The 19,808-nt window shown below is 55.2% G+C and overlaps 1 protein-coding gene across 2 annotated transcripts; it reads left to right on the plus strand.

The window, feature by feature from the left end:
- The first annotated feature begins 752 nt into the window (after positions 1-752).
- Positions 753-17,886, plus strand: VSIG10 (V-set and immunoglobulin domain containing 10). Of its 2 annotated transcripts, XM_075012551.1 has the most exons (10): positions 753-878; positions 3,821-4,105; positions 10,316-10,624; positions 11,180-11,467; positions 12,387-12,680; positions 13,302-13,412; positions 13,954-13,966; positions 15,030-15,208; positions 16,398-16,529; positions 16,706-17,886. In XM_075012551.1, the coding sequence occupies exons 1-9, from the start codon at positions 797-799 to the stop codon at positions 16,520-16,522; spliced, it is 1,686 nt and encodes a 561-aa protein (XP_074868652.1). In that variant the 5' UTR covers positions 753-796; the 3' UTR covers positions 16,523-16,529; positions 16,706-17,886. The 2 variants fall into 2 exon arrangements, with proteins under 2 accessions (XP_074868652.1, XP_074868651.1); XM_075012550.1 differs by having other exon boundaries at positions 16,398-17,886.
- The last annotated feature ends 1,922 nt before the right edge of the window (positions 17,887-19,808 follow it).

Raw genomic sequence — 19,808 nt, forward strand, 5'->3', positions numbered from 1 at the left:
ACGATGGGCTGCTGGGTCTTGGGCTCGTCCATCTAATTCAGAATATTGACGTGACTGTTTTTATGGGTGTGTGGTCACATTTCTGTGCCAATTCATAAAGTGGTTACATTTGACAGATGTATTTTCTTACATGTGCCAAAAGGGTTGGTGTTTTTTTCCTGTGAACATAACCAAAATATCTGTCGGTTTGGATTACGTTAGACAGGTTGGGGGAGGGGGTGTCTGCTAATTACAGGGATGACAAATGGGACCCAGTATAAAACGTTTGCTCACCCCTGAATTAAAGGACTGTAGCCAAACATTGTTATCCCCAGTCCTACCGAGGGGGAACTGGGGGCTCACCTGGGGTACCCCAGGGATCAGTCCTACCGAGGGGGAACCGGGGGCTCACCTGGGGTACCCCAGTGACTAGTCCTACAGACAGGGAACAGTGGACTTGCCAGGTTACCCAAATAGTCAGTCCTACTGATGGGGAACGGGGGGCTTGCCCAGGGTACCCCGGTGACCAGTCCTATGGACGAGGGTTGGGTGCTCCCCTGGCAGGGTGGGAATGGACAGGGCAGCCCTGGCTCCACCCCCTGCCCTATCAGCCCCCCGGAGCCTGTGATCCCCTGTGCCGCAGGAGGCGCGCCGGGGGGCTGCTGCTCCGGCGCTCTCCTGGCTCGCCCCGGGAAGCAGAGGCCGCGAGCGGGTTCCCGGGCGGGGCGGGGTCCGGAGCTCGGGGCGGGGCCGGCTGGCGGCTCGGGCACGGCCCTGCGGCGTCTCCGTGTCCGTCTGGCCGCTGCGCCGCGCACCCATGCGGGTCCCAGGCTGGAGCCCCGCCGCGCTGCTCCTGGCCGCCTGCCTCTGGCGGCTGCCGCCGGGCCGGGGCGCTGCAGGTACCGGGGGCGGAGGGGGGCCGGGGCCGCGCGGCTGAGCAGCCGACCCGCCTGTGTCCGGCGCTGCACCTGCGGGAGGGGAGGGAAGGGAAGGGCAGGGCAGGGCAGGGCAGGGCCCCTGCTCCGGCTTGGTGCTGCAGAGCGGCCGGGCAGGTCTTGCCCCCCGGGAGAAGCGAGGCAACTGCACTCTCGGAGGGTTTCTGCGCTCTGAGCCCTGCACGAGCCCCGGGGCAAAGTCTGGCCCGTGTCCGCTGGAGCGAGTGGGGAAACTGAGGCAGGGCGCCTCCCCAGGGCCCGGGCAGAGCTGGGAAGCCAGAGGGGTTCTGCTGCCGGGTCTCTGGGGCTGTTACCGAACTGCCGGCTGCAGTAGCCCTCTCCGGCCCGGGGACCTCACAACCCCCGTGGAGCCGCAGGGAAGTATTATTATCCCCATTGTACAGGTGGGGAAAACGAGGCACATGGCACTACGATGAGCTGCCCGAGTTCCCATGGGGAGTCTGTGGCAGAGCCAGCCATAAAATCGCACTCTCCTGTGCCCTGGTGCCCTGCTTGAACCGAGACCAGCATTCGGCTCTAGATCTCTGCCCAGCTCCCCACGGACAGGGGTGTACAGCACCCAAAAGGTCACCTCTATGGCTGGCGCTCATTGGCTCTCTTGCCAGTCAGCCCCTGCAGAGAAGCGGAGGGCTCCTGGGTGCTCCCGCCCTCCGGTGCAGCTCTGGGACGCCTTGCAGGGGGCAGGATGCCAAGGATGGCGAAAGGCTTCGTTGCCTGCATTAAAGGCAGTGAAAACTTAAGTCCCCAGCATGGTGGGGCCCCCATGCCTGGTCAGTGAGCCAATGGGAGTGGGTGAATTTTCTCTGAGAGCCACACAGCTCTTGGAAACTTCCTCTGAAGCCTTGCTTGACTGACGAGACAATGCCCCTTGCCGCATAGAAAACCCTTCAAAACAGTCCCACAATGAAAACGTTGCGGCTGTTTTCTTTAAACAGCCAGTTGTGCACTTCTGTGTCTCAGCAAAGCGCAGACACAGCCAAAGTGATCCTAGACCAAATAACCGTGTCCCAGGAGGCAGCGCTGAATGCAGCACTTAACTGGGACTCCGGGAACTGGGGTTCAGTGTCCAGTTCTGGGCCTAGCTTGTTGTGTGACTAGGCAAGCCAGTTGCCTGCCCGTGCCTCAGTTTCCCACCTGTGACGTGGGAATTGCTAGTGGTTTGAGAGACGTGGCTGAGCCGTATCAGAGCAAGTGGATATGATTTGTGACAAACCCAGCGGTCAGACCGAGTGTCAGTTATAGAGCTCAGGGCTGCACAAAATGGGGAGCCTGGGTGTTCCCCTATTTGTAATGGAGGAACAGTGTTAGTGTAAGAAAGGTCCTGCCCAGAGAGCTTCATAGTGAAATGGAGGGAGTGGAAGTAGAGGCATGCACAGCAGGATAGTAGCAATGCTGAGAACAGAACTGTTTTTCAGGATCTCAAGCCTGGGCTCTCTCTGTCAGGCAGCACTGCACCGGTGGGGTGGCAGACGGCTGAGCCTGCTTCACAATCAGGCAGGCAAGAGTGGATGTCAGGGCTGGGAATGGAAAGCAGCTCCTCTGGCTGTGACTCGTGTGCTTTATGGCCACCTCGGACCATGTGCTTTGCCCACTCCTCCCTGCTACTGCGCTTGAACCTGTTTGCCAAACAAGCTCCAACCAGTGCCGCCCAGTGATTAACTGTCTATAGACACAGCCTCCGAAGCTCGGTGGGTGTGCGAAGGAGAGAACAAACAGGGCCAGTTCTTGTCAGTTCACCTTCCTTGTTCTGTCCCCTCTCCAGCCTGGTAACAGTTGCTCTGTGAGATATGTTATCAGGGCTTCTAGCACCGTGCAAACAGGAGAGACTTTTACCAGCTTCTGTTGTTTCCCTTTCCTCTTTATTAGGTAAGTAGCAAAGCTTTCTACCCAGAGTGGTGTGGTCACCCCCTGGCTGGAGTTAAACCCGGAGACCTGGCCTGGGTAAACCAAGGCTTGTTTCCTGAGTTCAGTCTGAGCCTGGCCTGCTTTGAGGAGCCACGCTGGCTTTGCTGCTAGAAGACAGCGTCTTGATGGGAGTTCTGCTTGTTAGCATTGGCCTCGGGGCAAGCAAGCTGAGCTCTGGTCAGAGGTGGATGAGGACAGTCAGTGGGAGGGCTGGGTGGTGTATACATTCTCTTCCACCTGCTGCTGATTCTGGAGCAATGTGATTGCGCCTTACCTGTCTACTGTGTGACTCCCCAGTCAGTGGATACATGTGGCACTTGGAGCTGCTGTACAGGAGGAGAGTGGAGGCGAGGCAGGGGAGGGTGGCATGAGAGATGAGATGGGTTAGTGTCTTTAAACCCTACTCAGACCAGATAAATGTAGACTCCAGTCATGGGGGGGCCACAATGCACTGGTCTCAATATCCCCAGATGAGATCTGGCTCCTCCCAGGGTACTTGCTGCCCTCGTGGAAGGGAGGGAGTAAATACACCCTGTGTCTTTCACCTCCAGCTCCAGAGGGGCTCCAGTTTCTGCCAACTTGTCAGAACTAGGCAACTTACGCTGCCAAATGCATCCCAAAGGCATCCCTGGGATATTCATCTGAGAGCCCAGGCCACCCGCCTCATGCAACTGAGCAGAAAGAGGGGTGCAGATTTGGCCGGGGGATTGGGGGGCAGGAATCCAGCAGCCAGGGAAAAGTGCTTTAGAACAGGTTTGCTGGCGAGTGACAGGGTGGCCCCGGCGTTGTTCTGGCAGCACGCTCCATGTGTGGCACCTTAGTCCCCTGCTTAGCCGGGGGTTTAGCTCCCACTTGGTTTCCTGGACGAGACGCCTGGTTTCAGGGTGGAAGATCCTTTGCTCAGACGCTCAGGGTGACTCCCCTGCCAGTCACCCCTTTTGGTGGGATGGGGCACATTCTAACCCTCTCTCCGCGTGCAGGAACGGAAGAGGAGATCGTCGGGGAGGCTGGAAAGAGCGTTGTCCTTGTGTGCCGAAATGCATCCAAGCAGGCGGACGAGGTGGACTGGTACCACGGCGACCCTGATGCTGTGCCTCCACTCTTCTCCTCGAACGCCACGCTGCCCGAAGACGCCCGCTTCTCCCTGGTGGACAACAGCTCTCTGCAGATTGCAGCTCTGCGCCTGCAGGACAGGGGCAACTACACCTGCAAGGAAGTGCTGAACCAGACGGTCCGAGAGCACAGAGTCCAGCTGCTGGTAGCCAGTGAGTTCCCTCACGCGCGGTGTGTGGTCGCTGAGAGAGGCTTTTTCTCACGGCGTCCTAGAGGTTAAGGCAAAAAGGGACCATGCCTAGTCTGACTTCCTTTACATCACAGGCCATCCACACCACCCAGCGCCCACATGCTGCACCCAGCCACTGACAGGAGACCGAGGGACCCACAGGAGACTAGACAGTTATGTACCATGAGCAGAGACTAGGAGGGACTGAGGTGTGCCAGGGCTGAGGTCCCTGCGATGGCAGGGAAATGATTCTGTGAGCGAGACCCCCGTGATCCTGGCGAATGACCTGCCCCCCCCGCCAGTAGCGCAGGGGAAGGCAGACCCCCTCGCCCCAAGATCACTGCCCATCTGAGCTGGAGGATCAGCCCCCTCCTGCGCACGTGAGAGAGAAGCGTGGGGCCATCTCCAAGCCCTGGCCTGGGCGGCCAGCGTGACCTGCCATAGCAGCTGTGCAGGAAGCCATAGAGCAGGGCTGTCCAATACGATCACCACTCACCACATGTGGCCAAGAGGACGCCGCGTTGTGGCGAATACCGCCCTTGAGCCTCATGCGGCTCCTGGACCCTTTACGTGCGGCTCCTGCCGTCCGCCTGCGCCGCGCCGCACCCCACCGCTTGGTGGGAGAAGCGCCAAGTGGCGCCGGCAGTGGTCCTGGTGGTAGCTCCGGTGAGTCGCTGGCATTGAATTAGAAGGGGGGTGCTGGGGGTGCCTGGCTCTGGGCAGGGGGCAGGTGTTTGTTTAGAGCGGTGGCAGAGAGGAAATGCGGCAAAGGCGGAAGGACGACGACCCCAAGCGTGGCGAGTGCTGAATTCCTGGTGGGCGCCGCTGCTGTGGGGGGCGAGGAATTCTGAGCACAGGCAGCGCTGTGCCCCAGGATGGGCCTGGCTTTCAGGGTTGAGACGGAGTTAGCCGCATGACGGGGAGAGGGGCTTTAGCCCACACACTGTCCCCTGAGCCACTTGCTTCCCTGTTCGGGGGCTTTTGAGGTATTTAAGCTGAAGGGAGACCAGCTGTGGCATTGGAGCCAGGGCCCCAGAGGTGGACTCGCGCTGCCTCCTTGCTGCTGGCTGGCCCCCTCGCTGGGCCTGGTGGCGCGTAGGCCCGCAGGCGCCCTCCACAGAGTGCTGTCCCAACAGCAAAGAAACCCCGGGTGTCTGGGCCAGGGCAGGGCAGCTCAGCCCAGAGGACAACAGGGGAGGGGAATGGTGAGCAGAGTGAATAATGGGCAGAGCCACTTGCAGTGGGAAACACGCTTGTCCCACCCTCCTGGCGGGCTGCTCCAGCTAAGCCAGGTTAGTCGGTGCTTGGATGGCAAAACACAGGCTGCTGCTGCAGGGCCTGGTGGTGCTGGTTGAGCGGATGGCCCTCTTGCCCCTGAATCGGAGACGAGAGGGAAAGCCAAGATCCTACCTGCCTCCTACTTCTCCTTTGATGCTCGCCGTGAGAGTTGGGCCATTAGAGCCAGCTTTCAGCTGGGGTAATTGTTTTCTGCTGATTGAAATTGCCATGCTAGCTTCCACTTTGCAAAGAGTTTTAACTCCCCTGAACTGTTGTGCTGTAGTGCTGCGTGTTGTTAAATGGCTTGCTGGGTTCTGCCCCAGAAGGGGTGAAGGTTTCTGTGCGTGGCGTCTGGGAAGCATGGCGAAGTCCTTCAGCATGAAGGGCGCTGTGTAAATATATAATTCATTTAGGACATAATTCATTTTCCCCATCTCCACATTCCTGCCCGTGTCTGGCCAAGCCCTCTGCATCACTGCCGGACTGTCCATGGAACTGCAGACAGGGTTTGGTCCTCCACTCCCTGGGAATCTCAGGCTGGTGGGAGGTGCCAAGGTTGCAGAAGGAGGATGCAAAGTTTGAAAAACCTGCCGCACAGGCAGGGATGTTCCTGTCTGATGTGCCCCACCTTGCGCACAGATTCTCTGCCAGTGCAACTGTTCGTCCCTGTGCCGAGTCTAATTGGGTGTAATGGGGACTCTAATCCAGCACGGCCTGAACTGTGACAACTCCTTTCATTTAACACCCCCCGGCACAGCCCACTTCACGCTCCTGTGATCTAGGGAATGGCAGCGCTCGAGCTGGAGGAGTAACTGCTCGTTTGCGTAGACACATCTGCACTGGCTTTGACTGAGCGAGCCTGCTAAAATAGCATGAGCAGTGGGAGGGGCTGGCTGCTGGCATGCGTACCTAGGGGCCCGGGTGGAATCGCACAGCCAGGGCAGTCACTCTGCTCCGTTGAATGCACGAGTGTTTCTGCTGTGGGAATTTACACCCCCAAGTCAAATGAGGACAGACTCTGCAGCCTGTTATCTTGAGCTGTCCAGTCTCTTTGTGCATGTCTTCTTCAGCCATGCTGCTTTCTTCCTCATTCATTATGGGCCATGCACAGGCTATTGTATTTTTGTGTCATCCCTCTCAGCCTAATTCCTCGTTGCGTTCAGGGTGTTCCTCAAACCGACAGCGACTGCACCCATTTTGCCCAGAGCAGCACTCCAAAAGGTCAGGCAGCTGCACTGTGAGTGCGAAATGAACAGAGGATTTGTAGAGTAATGAAATGCAAGAAGTACATCTTAGGCTCTTGCAGCAGGTGGGTTAGCAGTTTGAGTATAGGGCTGACCAGGAGAAACTCCATAGTTTTTGTACCAGCCCTGCCAGCAATTTTGGGTGGGTAATACAACCATTTGGTGACTCGGCTTCCCCAGTTGTAAAATTTGATATTACAGCTGTTTATGAGCCTTCGTTATATACACTTGGACAAACACTATAGCCATGGTCTGTAATGTACTGGAGGCTTTTGTTGTTTTGAGTTTCTTTTACACAGACTGAGGGAAAGTTTTTTACTTGTTCCCATAAGATAAGAACTAGGTTCTGCAGAAGGAAACTAATCGGTAGGAGGTTTAAAACCAACAGAAGGAAGTTGTTCTTCACACAGTGCAGTCAACCTGTGGAACTCCTCGCCAGAGGACATGGTGAAGATCAGGACTTTAACAGAGTTCAAAAAAGAGATAGATAAATACCTGGTTCATCAGTGGCTATTAGCCAGGATAGGCGTGAATGGTGTCCCTAGCCTCTGTTTGTCAAAAGCTGGGAGTGGGCAATGGGGGATGGATCACTTGATGATTACCAGTTCCGTTTGTTCCCCTGGGGCACCTGGCATTGGCCACTGTCTGATGACAGGATACTGGGCTAGATGGACGTTTGGTCTCACCCAGTGTGACCGTTCTTATGTTGGGAATGTACTTATCAAATGACACTTACATTAAAAGGCATAAAGAGAGTCTTGAAGACTGATGCATTGCAAAGAGAATTATTTAAGTTACCAACCAATTGATCCACTCAGCCATGTCCACATCTCTATCCGCATCATTTTCTCCCAATATGCAGTGTTCTTTATGATATTTCATTCTTGCAGTGAGGCCCTGCATCACCTCCTTCCACTGCTTCTGCTTGGCTTGTTTTTCTTTTTTTAATGAGGGAAGAAATTTCTTCAAAATATTCCCAGACAGGGCCTCTCTTCCAGGCAGAAACCAAGACATTTTTTCTGTGGCAAAAGTGTGGGGGGACGTAGGAAGAACCTGAGTGTGTGCTGAATAAATTCTTCCTTTTGTCTTTCTAGCTCACTGTACTGTTCTATTCTCTGCTACTTTTGTCCTTTCCTATATATTGTCTCTCTGCCTTTAAGATAATGTCTTAACTAACTCCTCTGCCGTGTTTGGCCAAAGTCCATCACCACCTAAGCACAGGACAAAAGCAATCTTATCCAGCCTTTGTCTTTTTTTGCACATTACTTCTTAGTCAGCCGAGAAACAGAAATTGAAAGTCCAGAACTTTCAAGAAGCAAGAGCTGGTAAATAGCCTGGATGGACTAGAGCCAACAATTCATTTTTATCAGCCTGTAAGTACAGGTGTAGCATGTTTGTGATGAGATTTGATTGTAACTGTTATTTTTAAATGGGAAAGTTAGTATTGTATTATTTTAAAGAAATAAAAAAAACAATTTTTTCAAAATTTAAAAAAAAAATCATCTAGTTTTATTCACCCTGCTCTGCTCCCTTAATTGTAGGCTAACAAAAAGTTTGTGGAGCAAGTGGGACTGCATGCAGGGACGAGTTAGCATCACTTGTCACAGTTGCGGGGCTTCCCGAGGGGCTGTTTTGAAATGCTAGCCGCGGTATATTGAGGTAAGCCAGGAGTTGGGAAGCTAATAGAACACTCCTGCAGCTGGCACTTTCGAAGGTCTGGCACGGCAACGTCGGGCTTTTCCTGCTGAGTCACCTTAAACTCAGTTCTCAGACCCCGAATGAAGCGGTGGAGTAATTTCTGCTGACTCACACTGGCCAGTCGCTCCTATTAACTCCAGCGAAGGTGGGACTGGCGCTCTGGAGCTGAGACCGAGGAAGTTCTGCAACTGGAAATGTCCAATTTTGGCAAGAGGGCTTATCCTTTAGGGTCATGCTCAGTCACTTGGGTTACCAATAAAGAAGAAAGCTCCATCAGCAGTATAGAGGCTGGTCAAAGCACGGTGCAGATTTCACCGCTTGGCAGCTACTTTTCCCTGGATGGTTGTAGGAAGTGAGTGAGTCAAAAAAAGGTTCTGTTTTTTTATGCTAGTGAGCAAATGAGCTGCAGGTGAGCCTTCTATTATCAGGCAGAGATGGTTCAAGGTGTGCTCCTGGCTCTGCCATTAACTTTCTGTGCAACTCTGAGCAAGGCACTTAACCTCTGTGAATCAGTTCCCTTATCTGTAACATGTGGATCCTCCTTCTTCCAGCAGAGGATCCCCATGAGGCTGAGTTACTTGATGTTTTGGAAGTGGAGTGAGCTCTCTCCAAAGGCAAGTTCTACACCAGGGTGCCCATTTTCCCGAGCATATGTTGTTGATGCTCTTTCTGAGCAAAAGAAACATCTGTCAAACCCTGTGCCCAGCAGATAGCCTAGCTCTGCTGCCTAAATTCTTTGCAGCACAGAGAGGAGAGGGGGCCAGAGGTCTGCTACACTCTGTTGGTTCCCTTCCCAGCCCCGTGAAAAAGTCAATAAGGAAGCAGGCACTCCTTTGTTAGACGCTGCTCCTGGCTTGGGGTGTTGCTGGTAAACTATGTGTGTTATTGCCTTCTCTCCTGGCAGAATTATGTCCTTTCTTAAGCCAGCTGGATAAATGCATTGTGGAGCAGCTCTCTGGTCTCCTTTCCCTTGTGCCGTGAACAGACAGCACAGGGCTTTGTTCGAATCCCTGCATTGACAACTGCTCTCGAAAGATAGAGCTGAGTTAGGAGTCAGGCTGTTGCAAGCTGGTACTGCAGACCCAGTGTGCTGACCCGGAAAGCCCCGAGCCTATTGCTACTATTTGATTACTGTTTGGAGGGCCAGAAATACACCTGAGTGAATGTGAAGCTGAAAGACAGCAAAATACAGGCCTAAAATAAGGAGAAGCCGCCCCCAGCGCCAGGCCCCCAGCCTGAGTTTCCCCATCCCCTGAAGCTGTCGGAGGTTTCAGCTGGCTCTTGACTCACTGCACCCTCGTTGAGTTCTTTCACTCTTTCAATAATAAACACAGTCCTGATTGTGATCAAACCGACAGCCCTGGAAGGAGTTCAGAAATGACTTTCTCTGTGCCCTCTGCATGGTGGAATTTGCACCCCGCAGCTGAGTTGCCGTTTGTACTTTGATCTGAGCTGTAGAGTAGAGCAGGCCTGTGCAGCCCTCTTGCAGCAGGCAGACTGGAGCTGGTAGGGTCAGAGGGGGCATGGATCAGGGTCCAGGAGCTCATTGCTGAAGCTGAAGGCCCAGGGTCCTGTCCTGCACGCTGCTCTGGGCCCCTGTGGAGTGCCAAAAGCGTCTCCTGCCTGGGCTGGTAGAGTGTTTTCTGGCTAGGCGCACAGGGAAGCGCTCAAGCTTTGGCTGCCCTGGTCTGGCAATGGGGAGAGGGGGCTTCTGCAGCTCAGGGTGATTTGTGGCTGGCCACTACCTCCCCATAAGGTCCATAGAAGCCATTGGAGGTCCATAGCACAACACACAAGGGGCATTGCTTGGGTGGGGGCGACCCCTTCTGAACTCGTGAGGGGCCCCAGGGAAGCAGCATTCCCCAGCCAAATACTGAGCAAGCTTCGCCCAGACCTAAGGAAGCCCTTTAGGCGGCTGCAGGGCAGCGGCTTTGGTACACACCCCACTTCTCGTGTCTGCTTGCCCATTTCAGGTGGCCCCAGCAGCGTGACCGTCAGCATCTCCCCCTCCACGGCACTGCCCAACGGCACGGTGTACGTAGACAGACGCCGTGCTGTGGCGTTCAACTGCACTGCCAGCGGCTCCCATCCCGAGCCAACCATCGGGTGGACGTTCCAGCAGCCCAGTTCAGCCCCGGAAACATTTACTGAGGTCAATGGCTCCTCCACCTTCTTCACCCTGCAGAATCTCTCCTTGGACTTACAAGGGAACTACTCGTGCACAGCTAGGAACCCTCTCAGCGGCAGCAGTCAGACCTCGACCACAGAGCTCCTGGTCTACCGTGAGTAAGGGCATTTGCTGGGTTATGGCTTGGGGAAAGGGGGGGGGTGCTTTTCCCTGCCGGGGAGATCTTGGTATTAGCACATAGGGGGATCCGAGGGGGAACAGTGTCCTGGCTTTTGCTGCCTGAGCCCTCTAAGGGATGGGCTGGCTTTGAATCTCTGTCCTGGTAAGCCTGACCCAGAGTAGACATAGTGTCCGAATCAGACTAGAATGGCTGATCTTGGTGTGGGGGCCACCCGTCCGAGTCTGAGCTCACACCTGTCGGGTGCAGCGCTGTCCACCACTGGAACTAGAGGCACGACTCTTCAGCCTTTGCTCAGCTGGGGATCTCCTGGCAGGTCTCCTGTGGTTGCTGGATGCTGCTGTGTTGAGAAGCTGCGTTGCCCAGCTGGAAGTGGGACAAGTGGGAGCAGAGCTGTGATATTTGGAAAACGAGCTGGGGTGCAGTAATCCCTCCGGGCTGAACTGCTGCATTGCCCCCGTTACGGTTCATGGCTGGGTTTACCTCCGCAGACTGGAAGGCGCCTTTAACCTCCTGCTGTTTTGTTCTTAGATCCGCCGCCCTCAGTCCCAAGGTGCTGGGCTGAAACGACCCAAGTGGGGCAGATGCTGCAGTTGTTCTGTAGCTGGCCCGGGGGATACCCGCACCCCATCCTCCAGTGGACAGAAGAGGGGCGAGACCTGGAGAATTCAAGCTGGACCCTTAATGCCACTGGCGCTGGGGACACTCACGTGGAGACACTGACCAGCTCCCGCCTCTTCCCTGGAGTGGCATTCAAGTGTGTCGGGAGCCACATCCTAGAGCAGGCGAAAGCCAAGCTGACCTGCACTGTGCAGATAAGTGCGTCTGCCTGTCCCTCCCTGGTTAGCCATTAACAGAACTGGGCATGGGGTGAGCCAGGCTGCTGGCTCAGCTGCAGGGAGAGCCCCAGGTGGGATCTGAGGGCAGCAAGTCATCCAGGGAATTGGATTCTCCCCTGCCCAGCTCCTCCTGTTGTGTGAAGTAGGTGTGGGAGTGGCAGGGTGGCGGGGGGGGAACACACCCACCAGGATGGGAGCATTTGACATGAGAGTAACTGATGATGCAGGGCCCAAGGCAGCAGGGATCAGAGCCTGTAGCTCAGAGCTGCTGCCTGGGCATCGCCTGATGGATGTCAGCAGTTCCACGAAAGTCAGGGCGATGACCCGCCTGCCTACAGCTCCTCAGGCGCATAAGTGTTTGCAGCAGCGAGGCTGAGAATTTTAGAAGTCCCTTGTGACCTCGGGAGCCTCAGGTTTTGGCTGCCAACTTGGGATCCTGTAAAGGAGATGGGAGCGCTAGGACAGGGAAACTGAGGCTCCCAGAGGTGTAGCGCATCGGCCAAGGACTCAGCAGGCCAGCAGCAGAGCTGGGAAGAGCTCCTACATCTCAGTGCAGTGCTCTCTCCATCAGGCTGGACTGCCCACAAAGTGAGGAGTCCAGCCCCATTTCAGCAAAGCACACGCTTAAAGCGGAGCTTGTGGTTGTGCGCTTTGAATCAGGCCCTAAGAGACTTGGCCAACATGAAAAAAGAGAGTCAGGCAGAGCCGGGAATTGAACGCAGCTCTCCTGAGACGCAGCCAATGCCTCCTCTGATTGCTTGGCTGGGCAGTGGCTGCCTCTCTGTTGTGAATCCAGAGGTTTTGTACACACACCCAGACCGGGAGCTAACTTGCAAGTTGCTATAGGAACATAAGATCTTTTCACTGTAGGATTTTCAACCTCCTCCCTCTCCGTTTAGAAGCCCCTTCGCTGGCGACAGAGCCACTGAAGACCTGCTCTGTGGGTGGCACTGTGACCCTCACCTGCCAGGTGACGGAGAGCAACCCCCTGGCGAGAGTCAGCTGGCTTCAGAACATCTCCCAGCCAGAGGAAGAGATCCAGTCGGGTGGGAGGTACCTGGTCACGCAAGAGGGCAGCATCTCCCACCTCACCATACAGAACTGCTCCCACGGCGCGGACGAAGGCTACTACGTCTGCAAAGCGGAGAACCCCGTGGGGCTGCGGGAAGCTTACGTTTTCCTGACCGTGAGGAGTAAGTTAGCGGCGCTGGCGCCGGAGGAGGCGGGGAGATGGGAGCATGACAGGAACAGGAGCAATGAGTGAGTCTCTGATCTCCTCTCAGGCTCCCCTAGCTCAGGGAGACGAGCACACGCCTCCCGGCCATTGGTGCGCGTTCAGAGTTGCTGTCCACATCCCACAGCCCATGGGAGCGGTGGGGGTGTGGGGGCAGCAGACACGGAGTGGCAGAGCTGCAACCTTAGTCTGCTGAATGGCCCCAGTTGCGGAGGTGCCGTGGTTGAGGCAGAAACGTCAGAGGTGCCAGAAATGACACAGTTCTTCCAGGCTGGATTAGAAAACTGCAGCAGGGCCTGAGAGGGAAGCTCTGTCCGGCTCAGCTGCAGGTCGGGGCGGGCCCTTTGCGGGCCTACAGCGTGTGTCACGGGGTAGCTGTACTGAACGCCCCTGCTGAATGTGCACCATCAGGGCCTGGCCAGGGCTGTTCCGGTGGCAGCGGGTTTTATGTGCCTGACCCACCTATCCTGCCAAAGGAGCAGGCCAGTCACAGGGTAACCTCTGGCATCAGCGTGGCAGTGAGCAGTGCCTTGGCTGGGACCATCCGTAGGCTGAGCTGCTGCGTGTCTCCTCCGCCCAGAGCCGGTGAATATAGTCGGCGTGGTGGGAGCCGTCGTGGGCCTGCTGCTGCTGGGAATGCTGGTCATCTCAGGGATCGTTTTGTACTACAACCCCCTCCTGTGCCCCAACGGTAAGAGGAGACGTCCCACTTTTCAGCCACAAGGCACACCGGGGGGCGCTCTGCTCCGCCCCGCATGGCCTGGTGCGGTCTTTGCTTTACCCCAGCTTGTAATCCTGGAACTACGCGCTCCCCACCCTACTCCTCTGTGCCCCCGGCCGATGCGCACACCTTAGCTTGAGCTCCTGCCCCTAGCGAGCAGGGCACATGCCTAGCCGACCAAGAGCGGATGGTGTGGACATCTCTCCAGGGCGGAGTGGGTGCCCAGTGCTAAGCCTCCCTCCCCTTCCCCTGCAAAGACACATCTCAAGCTAGGATCTCATCAGTCCCTGAGCAGACCGCAGCTGAGTTTTGCCTGCTGCCCAGGGGGCAGTGCCACCTCCTGGGCCCGTGTCTGTGTGGCCATCGCTGGGGACAGTCCCAGTTCAGTAGAACAGATGCCATTGCCAAAGGCAGCAGGTGACCCGACTGTGAAACTGGCTTTGCTTTGACTGAGGAGCTACATTTATGAAGGTCTCAAATCTTTTTTCCTTCTTTTTTCCCACCCACACAGGCCGCATGTTCAGGTGAGTGTTTTCCATCCCCTGACCTCAATGGAAACCTAGCTCTAGCTGCAGGCTGCTGGACTAGCTGGTCATAGCTACCCAAGGTAGGAGCTGCCTGCGGAAGTCACGTGCTACGGTGAGGGCAGGTGTAACAAGGCCACCTCCTGCTCAGAGCCAGGGACCAAAGCCACAGGCTCCTGTCTCGTGAGCTCATGGTGACTCAGCTATTGTAGTCGCTGTGTCCCTGTCATCTGTGGGTGAGATCACAGGTGTTACTGACCGGGGTGACTGCCACCTCTGGGGAAGGAAACTCCCATGTCAGTGCCTGCTTCTCCTTCTGTTTCACAACCTGTTGTTCGGTTGAGCTAAGTAGTGGGGAAGAGGGAAGGATAAGGTCATGGAGGTGCCTTGCTTGTTCTTGTTATGCAGTGGTTTCGCTGGTGGGGCCCTGGCTTTTGAGCCACATCTCCTGCTCCCTGAAGACCGGGTGATTCTGCCGTGATTCTTTAAAGCTCAGGCAGTAAATAAAAGCAGCAACCTGCTGTTTCCCTGGTTTACAAATGGCCTTCTCCAACCTCAAGAGACATCACACCCCCACATCCAGAACCTTCCTGGGGGTGTAGTGTTCTTCACTCCAGCTCCCTTTTCTAGTGCTCATCAATTGTCTCCTCCCTTTCTGGGCTCTGTCCCTGTCTCTGCACCCATGCGACTTTGGGTGACTTTCTTTCCCCTCTGTGTGCCTCAGTTTCCCCCCTGTGCAATGGGCAGAGTACTCAAAGTTAGTTCAGGGATTTATCCGTGAATGTTTCTAAGTTGCTTTGGGGGCTGGGGATGAAAAATGCAGCCCAGCTGCGAAGCCCTGTCAGCACTGTTATGGCCAGCGGACTCTGAGGGCATGGTGCTGCCCCAGCAGGTGTGCATACAGGACTTGGCAAAGCAGCTGAAACTAGCAGCTCCCTGATAGAGACCCAGGTGCAATTCAGCAGCTGCCTGAGGGAATGGGGGATGGCTGAGGGTGGAAAGAAAGCAGGAAGGGTAAACCCTGCAACATTCTCATCCCTTTCCTTGGCCCTCCTGATCACAGGAATCAAGACTTGGATGATGTCCTTGTGCTGGTGGATTCGGAGGGAGAAGAGGAGGAGATGGAGGTGGAAGTGGAGGGGGAGGAGGAAGAGGCATTTGGCAACAGCAGCGTGCATCGGGTGACGGCCCTGGTGAATGGGAGCAGCCTGCAGGCTGGTTCTGGCCAGCATGCTACTGAGAGTAAGCACCTGGGGATGGAGAGGCATCGCCAGGCAGGGACATAGGCTGCCCTGCCAAGCTGCCTGGCAAAATTTCTGTGGGTGGGAGAGGCCGCCGCCACTTTCCCTTTGACCCAGCTGTGGGGCCCGGAGGAGCAACAACAGGCTACACCTCCTCTCCACCCACACGTGTGGCGCAGAGAGAGTCCCTTCGGCTTCTGGAGCTGCAGGTTTGCCACAGATATTCTTCAGAAAAATCACCGACAAGTCACAGGCAAGAAAGAAAATTCCACGAAGCAGAGACCCGTCCTTGACTTTTACGAAAGATACCTGGGATCTGCAGAGCCCCACACTGCCTGGAGCAGGGCAGCGGCGCGGGGGCTGCCGAGTACGCTGGCAGCTCTGCCCGTAAGAGCTGGGAGCTGCAGGACACCCCTGCTGCCCCCAGCGGGGGGTCTGCGGTGGCTGGTAGCTTGGAGCTCCCCACCATGGGCAGCTCTGGGGGCACCCACCAGCTGTAGCAGCTGGGAATTTGGAGTTCCACTGGCACCGTGGGGAAGCCCGACCCCCACACCAACCAGGAGCTCGGGATTCACCATTGCCTGTGGCGTCCTGGAGCTGTGGGGTTCATCACCACCTGTAGCGGCTGGGAGCTCAGGGGGTTCTCTGCCACCCATAACAGCCCAGAGCATGGGGTTCCTGCGGTGGCTGGGAGAGGTAGAGTACCCCGCTGCCCATGCCAGTTTGGAAATGCAGGGGTTGCCAGAGGTGGCCCACAGCTCCCTGCCTGTGCGAGTGGAGGGGGACCCTGCAGTTCCCTTCGCCGCTGGCTGAAGTTTGCTCTAAGTCACAGATCCCGCGACGTCCATGACTAAATCGTAGCTTCAGTGGGGAGGAGCTTTTGTAGTGAGAGTGTCTAGAGGCTTCAGTCAGGATTGGGGCCCTTTGACAGAGGTCACGGCACACATCCAGCTGGGGAGCACCCCCACTCTGAGAGGCGCTAACCTGAGCAGAGTGTGGAGAGCAAGAAAGGAACATAGCGAGGCACACTCCTTAGCTGGCTTTTCCTTAGACAAAGGCACTCTAATAACATGGCTGCTACAGCAGAGTGCCCTGGTGGGGAAAGCCCTGAGGGCTTGGCTCGGCTTGGCCTAGCCATGACTCTGCGAGTACCCGTGTTCCAGCCTCTCCTGCCTTGTCATTCCTTCCAGGTGACAGCAGTGAGCTACGGAGCGAGCCCTCGGCAGAGGACGGGGAGAGAGAAGAGATGCCAACGATGCAGAGGCAAATTCTCCCTTTTCTTGCCGAAATGGATGGAAACGTGGGTGGAAGTTGAACTTCCGGCACGTCCTTGAGACAGGGGTGCAGCTCGGCTGTTAACATTCCCACAGCGGGATCTGTTTGACCTGGGCTTTTGTGTCTTTCCTCACACCATCCCTGGTTTTCATTCTTTCATCTCACACAATTCTCTTATCCCTCTTTCTTTTTGGCTGTTCCTTCCCTTCTCTTCCTCTCTCAGCTTTTCCTTTGTCTCAGGACTGCTTGTTCAGAAGAGGATGCTCAGAGGCAGGCAGAGTTCAGGAGGAATGGGTCTGTGCTTCTGAAGATCTTTGCTTGTGGGTATCCTCGTCATCCTGCCATCCACTGTGTCCAGGACGGGGCTGGAGTTAACAGGAGGGCACTTCTCCTGGGATCACAAAAAAGGCTTGAGGCTGTCCCAGCAATATGCTTGTATGTTCAAGATGCAGCAGATGTTGGAGGGAGGGATCTCAGGAGTTTACTTTGTAAGTGCTAGAATGTACATAGTTTGTATTTTATATGCACGTTCGGATGCTGGAAGGGAACGTCAGGCTGGACTATGAGCTGTGTGGCTTTCACACTGCCAGCTGGCGTGTAGTTCTGCACTGAGGACATGAGAAGCCCTCAACGAATACGTAATTTTAATCCTGAGACTTGACTCCACTAAAAGCATCTTCCAGGGGTGAAAGTAAGTTACATTTCTTAGAGGCACTGTCCTACTGGGACCCAGGATCCAGCCAGTTCTTTTAACAGCTCCCTGCTGGCTTTTGCCGCAGCTCAGCCAGCTCTTGCTGGAGCTGTGCGCCAGGGCTCATGTGTTTACTTTTACCTATGGATCATTTCAGCTACAGGTACCCCTCCTGCTAGCTCAGCGGTGTGGAGGATGGATGTTCTTGTGGTTAAGACACAAGGTCTGGGTTCTGGCCCTTCTCCTGCCAGAGACTTCCTGTGGGACAAGTCTCCGGGGTCTGAGTTTTCAACAGTGGCCACTAATTTTAGTGCCCCAGTTTTGGGTTTGCCAACTTTGGGCGAACGTCGGGAGTGGCAGAACCCTAACTTGCCCGCGTGCCACGCCCCACTCACGCTTCAGCCTGGCTGCTAGTCCAGGGAACAACATGCTCACCATGGTCTGTGCCCACATGAAATCTCAAAGAGTGGTGTGAAGTGACGCGTCCCAGTCAGAAGGGTGCCGTGGGGGTGGGTTGCTCACTCATCCGGGGCTGGAGCCCTTGCTCAGCAAAACCTTCTTACGCAATAATGCAGCTCGTATTTGTTCCCCAGCTGATAGCCAATTGTGTGCTGCCTTCGCTGGAACTGCAACGAGCAGCTCGTGCTATTTTTCCATAAATGGTCCCAGTGGTACGTGGATGTGATTTTTCTCGTGTTTGTGGAATTAAATTATTTTTCAGACAAATCTGCCCGCTCTTGGTTTCTGCCTGGAGGGGGCGTGGGGCAGTTGTCCATTGTCCCTTCTCTGGGATGTAAACCTATTTAAAAACTCAGATTGGTCAATAGCTCTGGCTCTGTTGGGGACTTAACTAGAGGCAGGGGGGCAGACCGCTGCAATGGGCTTTGGGGCAAGGGGCAGGGCCAGAGGCAGAAGGGGTGGGGCCAAGGGCAGTCAGCCCTTGGTGCTGCCCAGACTGCAGTGCTGCCCCCATAGATATTGGAACTGAGGGTGCGGGGAGGAGGGTGCTGTAGCTTGAAGTGGTTTCCATTATATACAGGGGTTACAGTTTGATTCAGTGGCTCTCAGCTGCTGGCTGGAGCCTGAGGACCCATGGCAACTACCCTCTTTTCCCTTTCCCTCCCATGGTCCGTGGGCCTGTAGAGGTGCTTCTCACAGTCCGGGCAGCAAGATAGCTGTGCCAGAACTGCACCAACCAAGAAATGGCAGTGTTTGCCAGGCTCCTTAGCATTCCTATAAACCTGTCTGCACCAGTTCAGTTCCACACAAACAAAACTCTGCAGCTATGCGGGTCGTAAGAGCCTGCAGTTAATTCCTTAATGGACATCAACCATGTCTACGCGGCTCACTGGAAGGGGCCAACCAAGGGGCTGCATGGGTTTGGCTAACTGGCAGGCAGCTGCTGTGCAGAAAAGGCCCAACGCCCTATGTGCAGAAAGCACAGTGGTTTGGTCCCAGCTTTACATTCTACACACCCCCACCCATGTGTGACATGAACAGAAGCCCCTGCTTCCAGCTCTGGGGTGCGAGGCATAGGTTCTGCTGAAGCACCATAAGCAGTAGCACTAGAGGTGCATTTTGCTGGCCAGAAGATATCGCTTGAGTCCTGCCAAGTATTTCCCTGGCTCTGGGACACACCTGAATGCTCTGCCAGTTGGGGGCATGAGAGGAGCAGGGCTGAGCTTGCTGAGGCCATAATGCATCTAGGTGCTGAGGCCTGAATGAACCCTTCCCCCCGAGAACCTGAGACCTGAACTCAGCTGCTTTGATTGATGCGTGCTGACCCTTGGGCTCATCACACCCCCGCCCCCCTTCTTTGTTTTTTCTGCCTGCTGTTGCCAGCCCCCTCGTTCCAAGCTTACTTTCTTCCTTGCATGGTCATCTCAGGCCATTGCACCGTAGTACCAAGAAAAATCTGTTCTGTGGCACTTTAAAGACAAACAGTATAACTGATTGATTAGGTGATGCTGGGGGTTCGCATACTGAGCATCACCTCATCAATTATATTGTTTGTCTTTAAAGTGCTCCAGGACAGCTTTTTTGCTTTGTGAAGATAGACTAATAGATATCAGAGGGGTAGCCGTGTTATTTTATAGCGGCAAAACCAAGAAGTCCTGTGGCACCTTTTAGACTAACAGATAAGTTGAAGCATAAGCTTTTGTAGGCAAAGACCCACTTCGCCAGATCCCTCCTTGAAAAGAGGGGAGTGCCGATCCAGAGGAAGGCCAGAGCTGACGAGGTCCATTCAGTCAGGGAAAATGTGGCCCTCTTCCAGCTGCTAATGTCAAGAGAGGAGAAACTGCTTTTGTAGTTGGCCAGCAATTCCTGTCTTTGTTCAATCCTGAATTGAGGGTGTCAGGTCTGCAAATGCCACTCTGCAGTTGCTCTTTGCAGTCTGTTTTTGAAGTGTAACAGAGAGGTAACCATGTCAGTGTGTACCCTAACAAAACAAAAAGCAGTCCTGTAGCACTTTAAAGACGAACGGAATAATTTATTAGATGATGAGCTTTCCTGGGGCAGACCCACTTCTTCAGAGCTGGAGATAGTGCTGTACTGGAAATGTTTGTTGCAGGATGGCTACTTTTAAATCTGCTACTGAGGCTGGGTCTACACTTACCTTGAATATTGAGGGCTG

The sequence above is a fragment of the Carettochelys insculpta genome, chromosome 18 (genome assembly GCF_033958435.1).
Source record: "Carettochelys insculpta isolate YL-2023 chromosome 18, ASM3395843v1, whole genome shotgun sequence".
Taxonomy (NCBI): Eukaryota; Metazoa; Chordata; order Testudines; family Carettochelyidae; genus Carettochelys; species Carettochelys insculpta.

Coding starts and splice junctions, on each gene's coding strand:
- VSIG10 (XM_075012550.1), top strand. CDS start 797: ATGCGGGTCCCAGGCTGGAGCCCCGCCGCGCTGCTCCTGGCCGCCTGC. Junction 10,625..11,179: donor CACAGAGCTCCTGGTCTACC/GTGAGTAAGGGC, acceptor TTTTGTTCTTAG/ATCCGCCGCCCTCAGTCCCA. Junction 12,681..13,301: donor CGTTTTCCTGACCGTGAGGA/GTAAGTTAGCGG, acceptor TCCTCCGCCCAG/AGCCGGTGAATATAGTCGGC.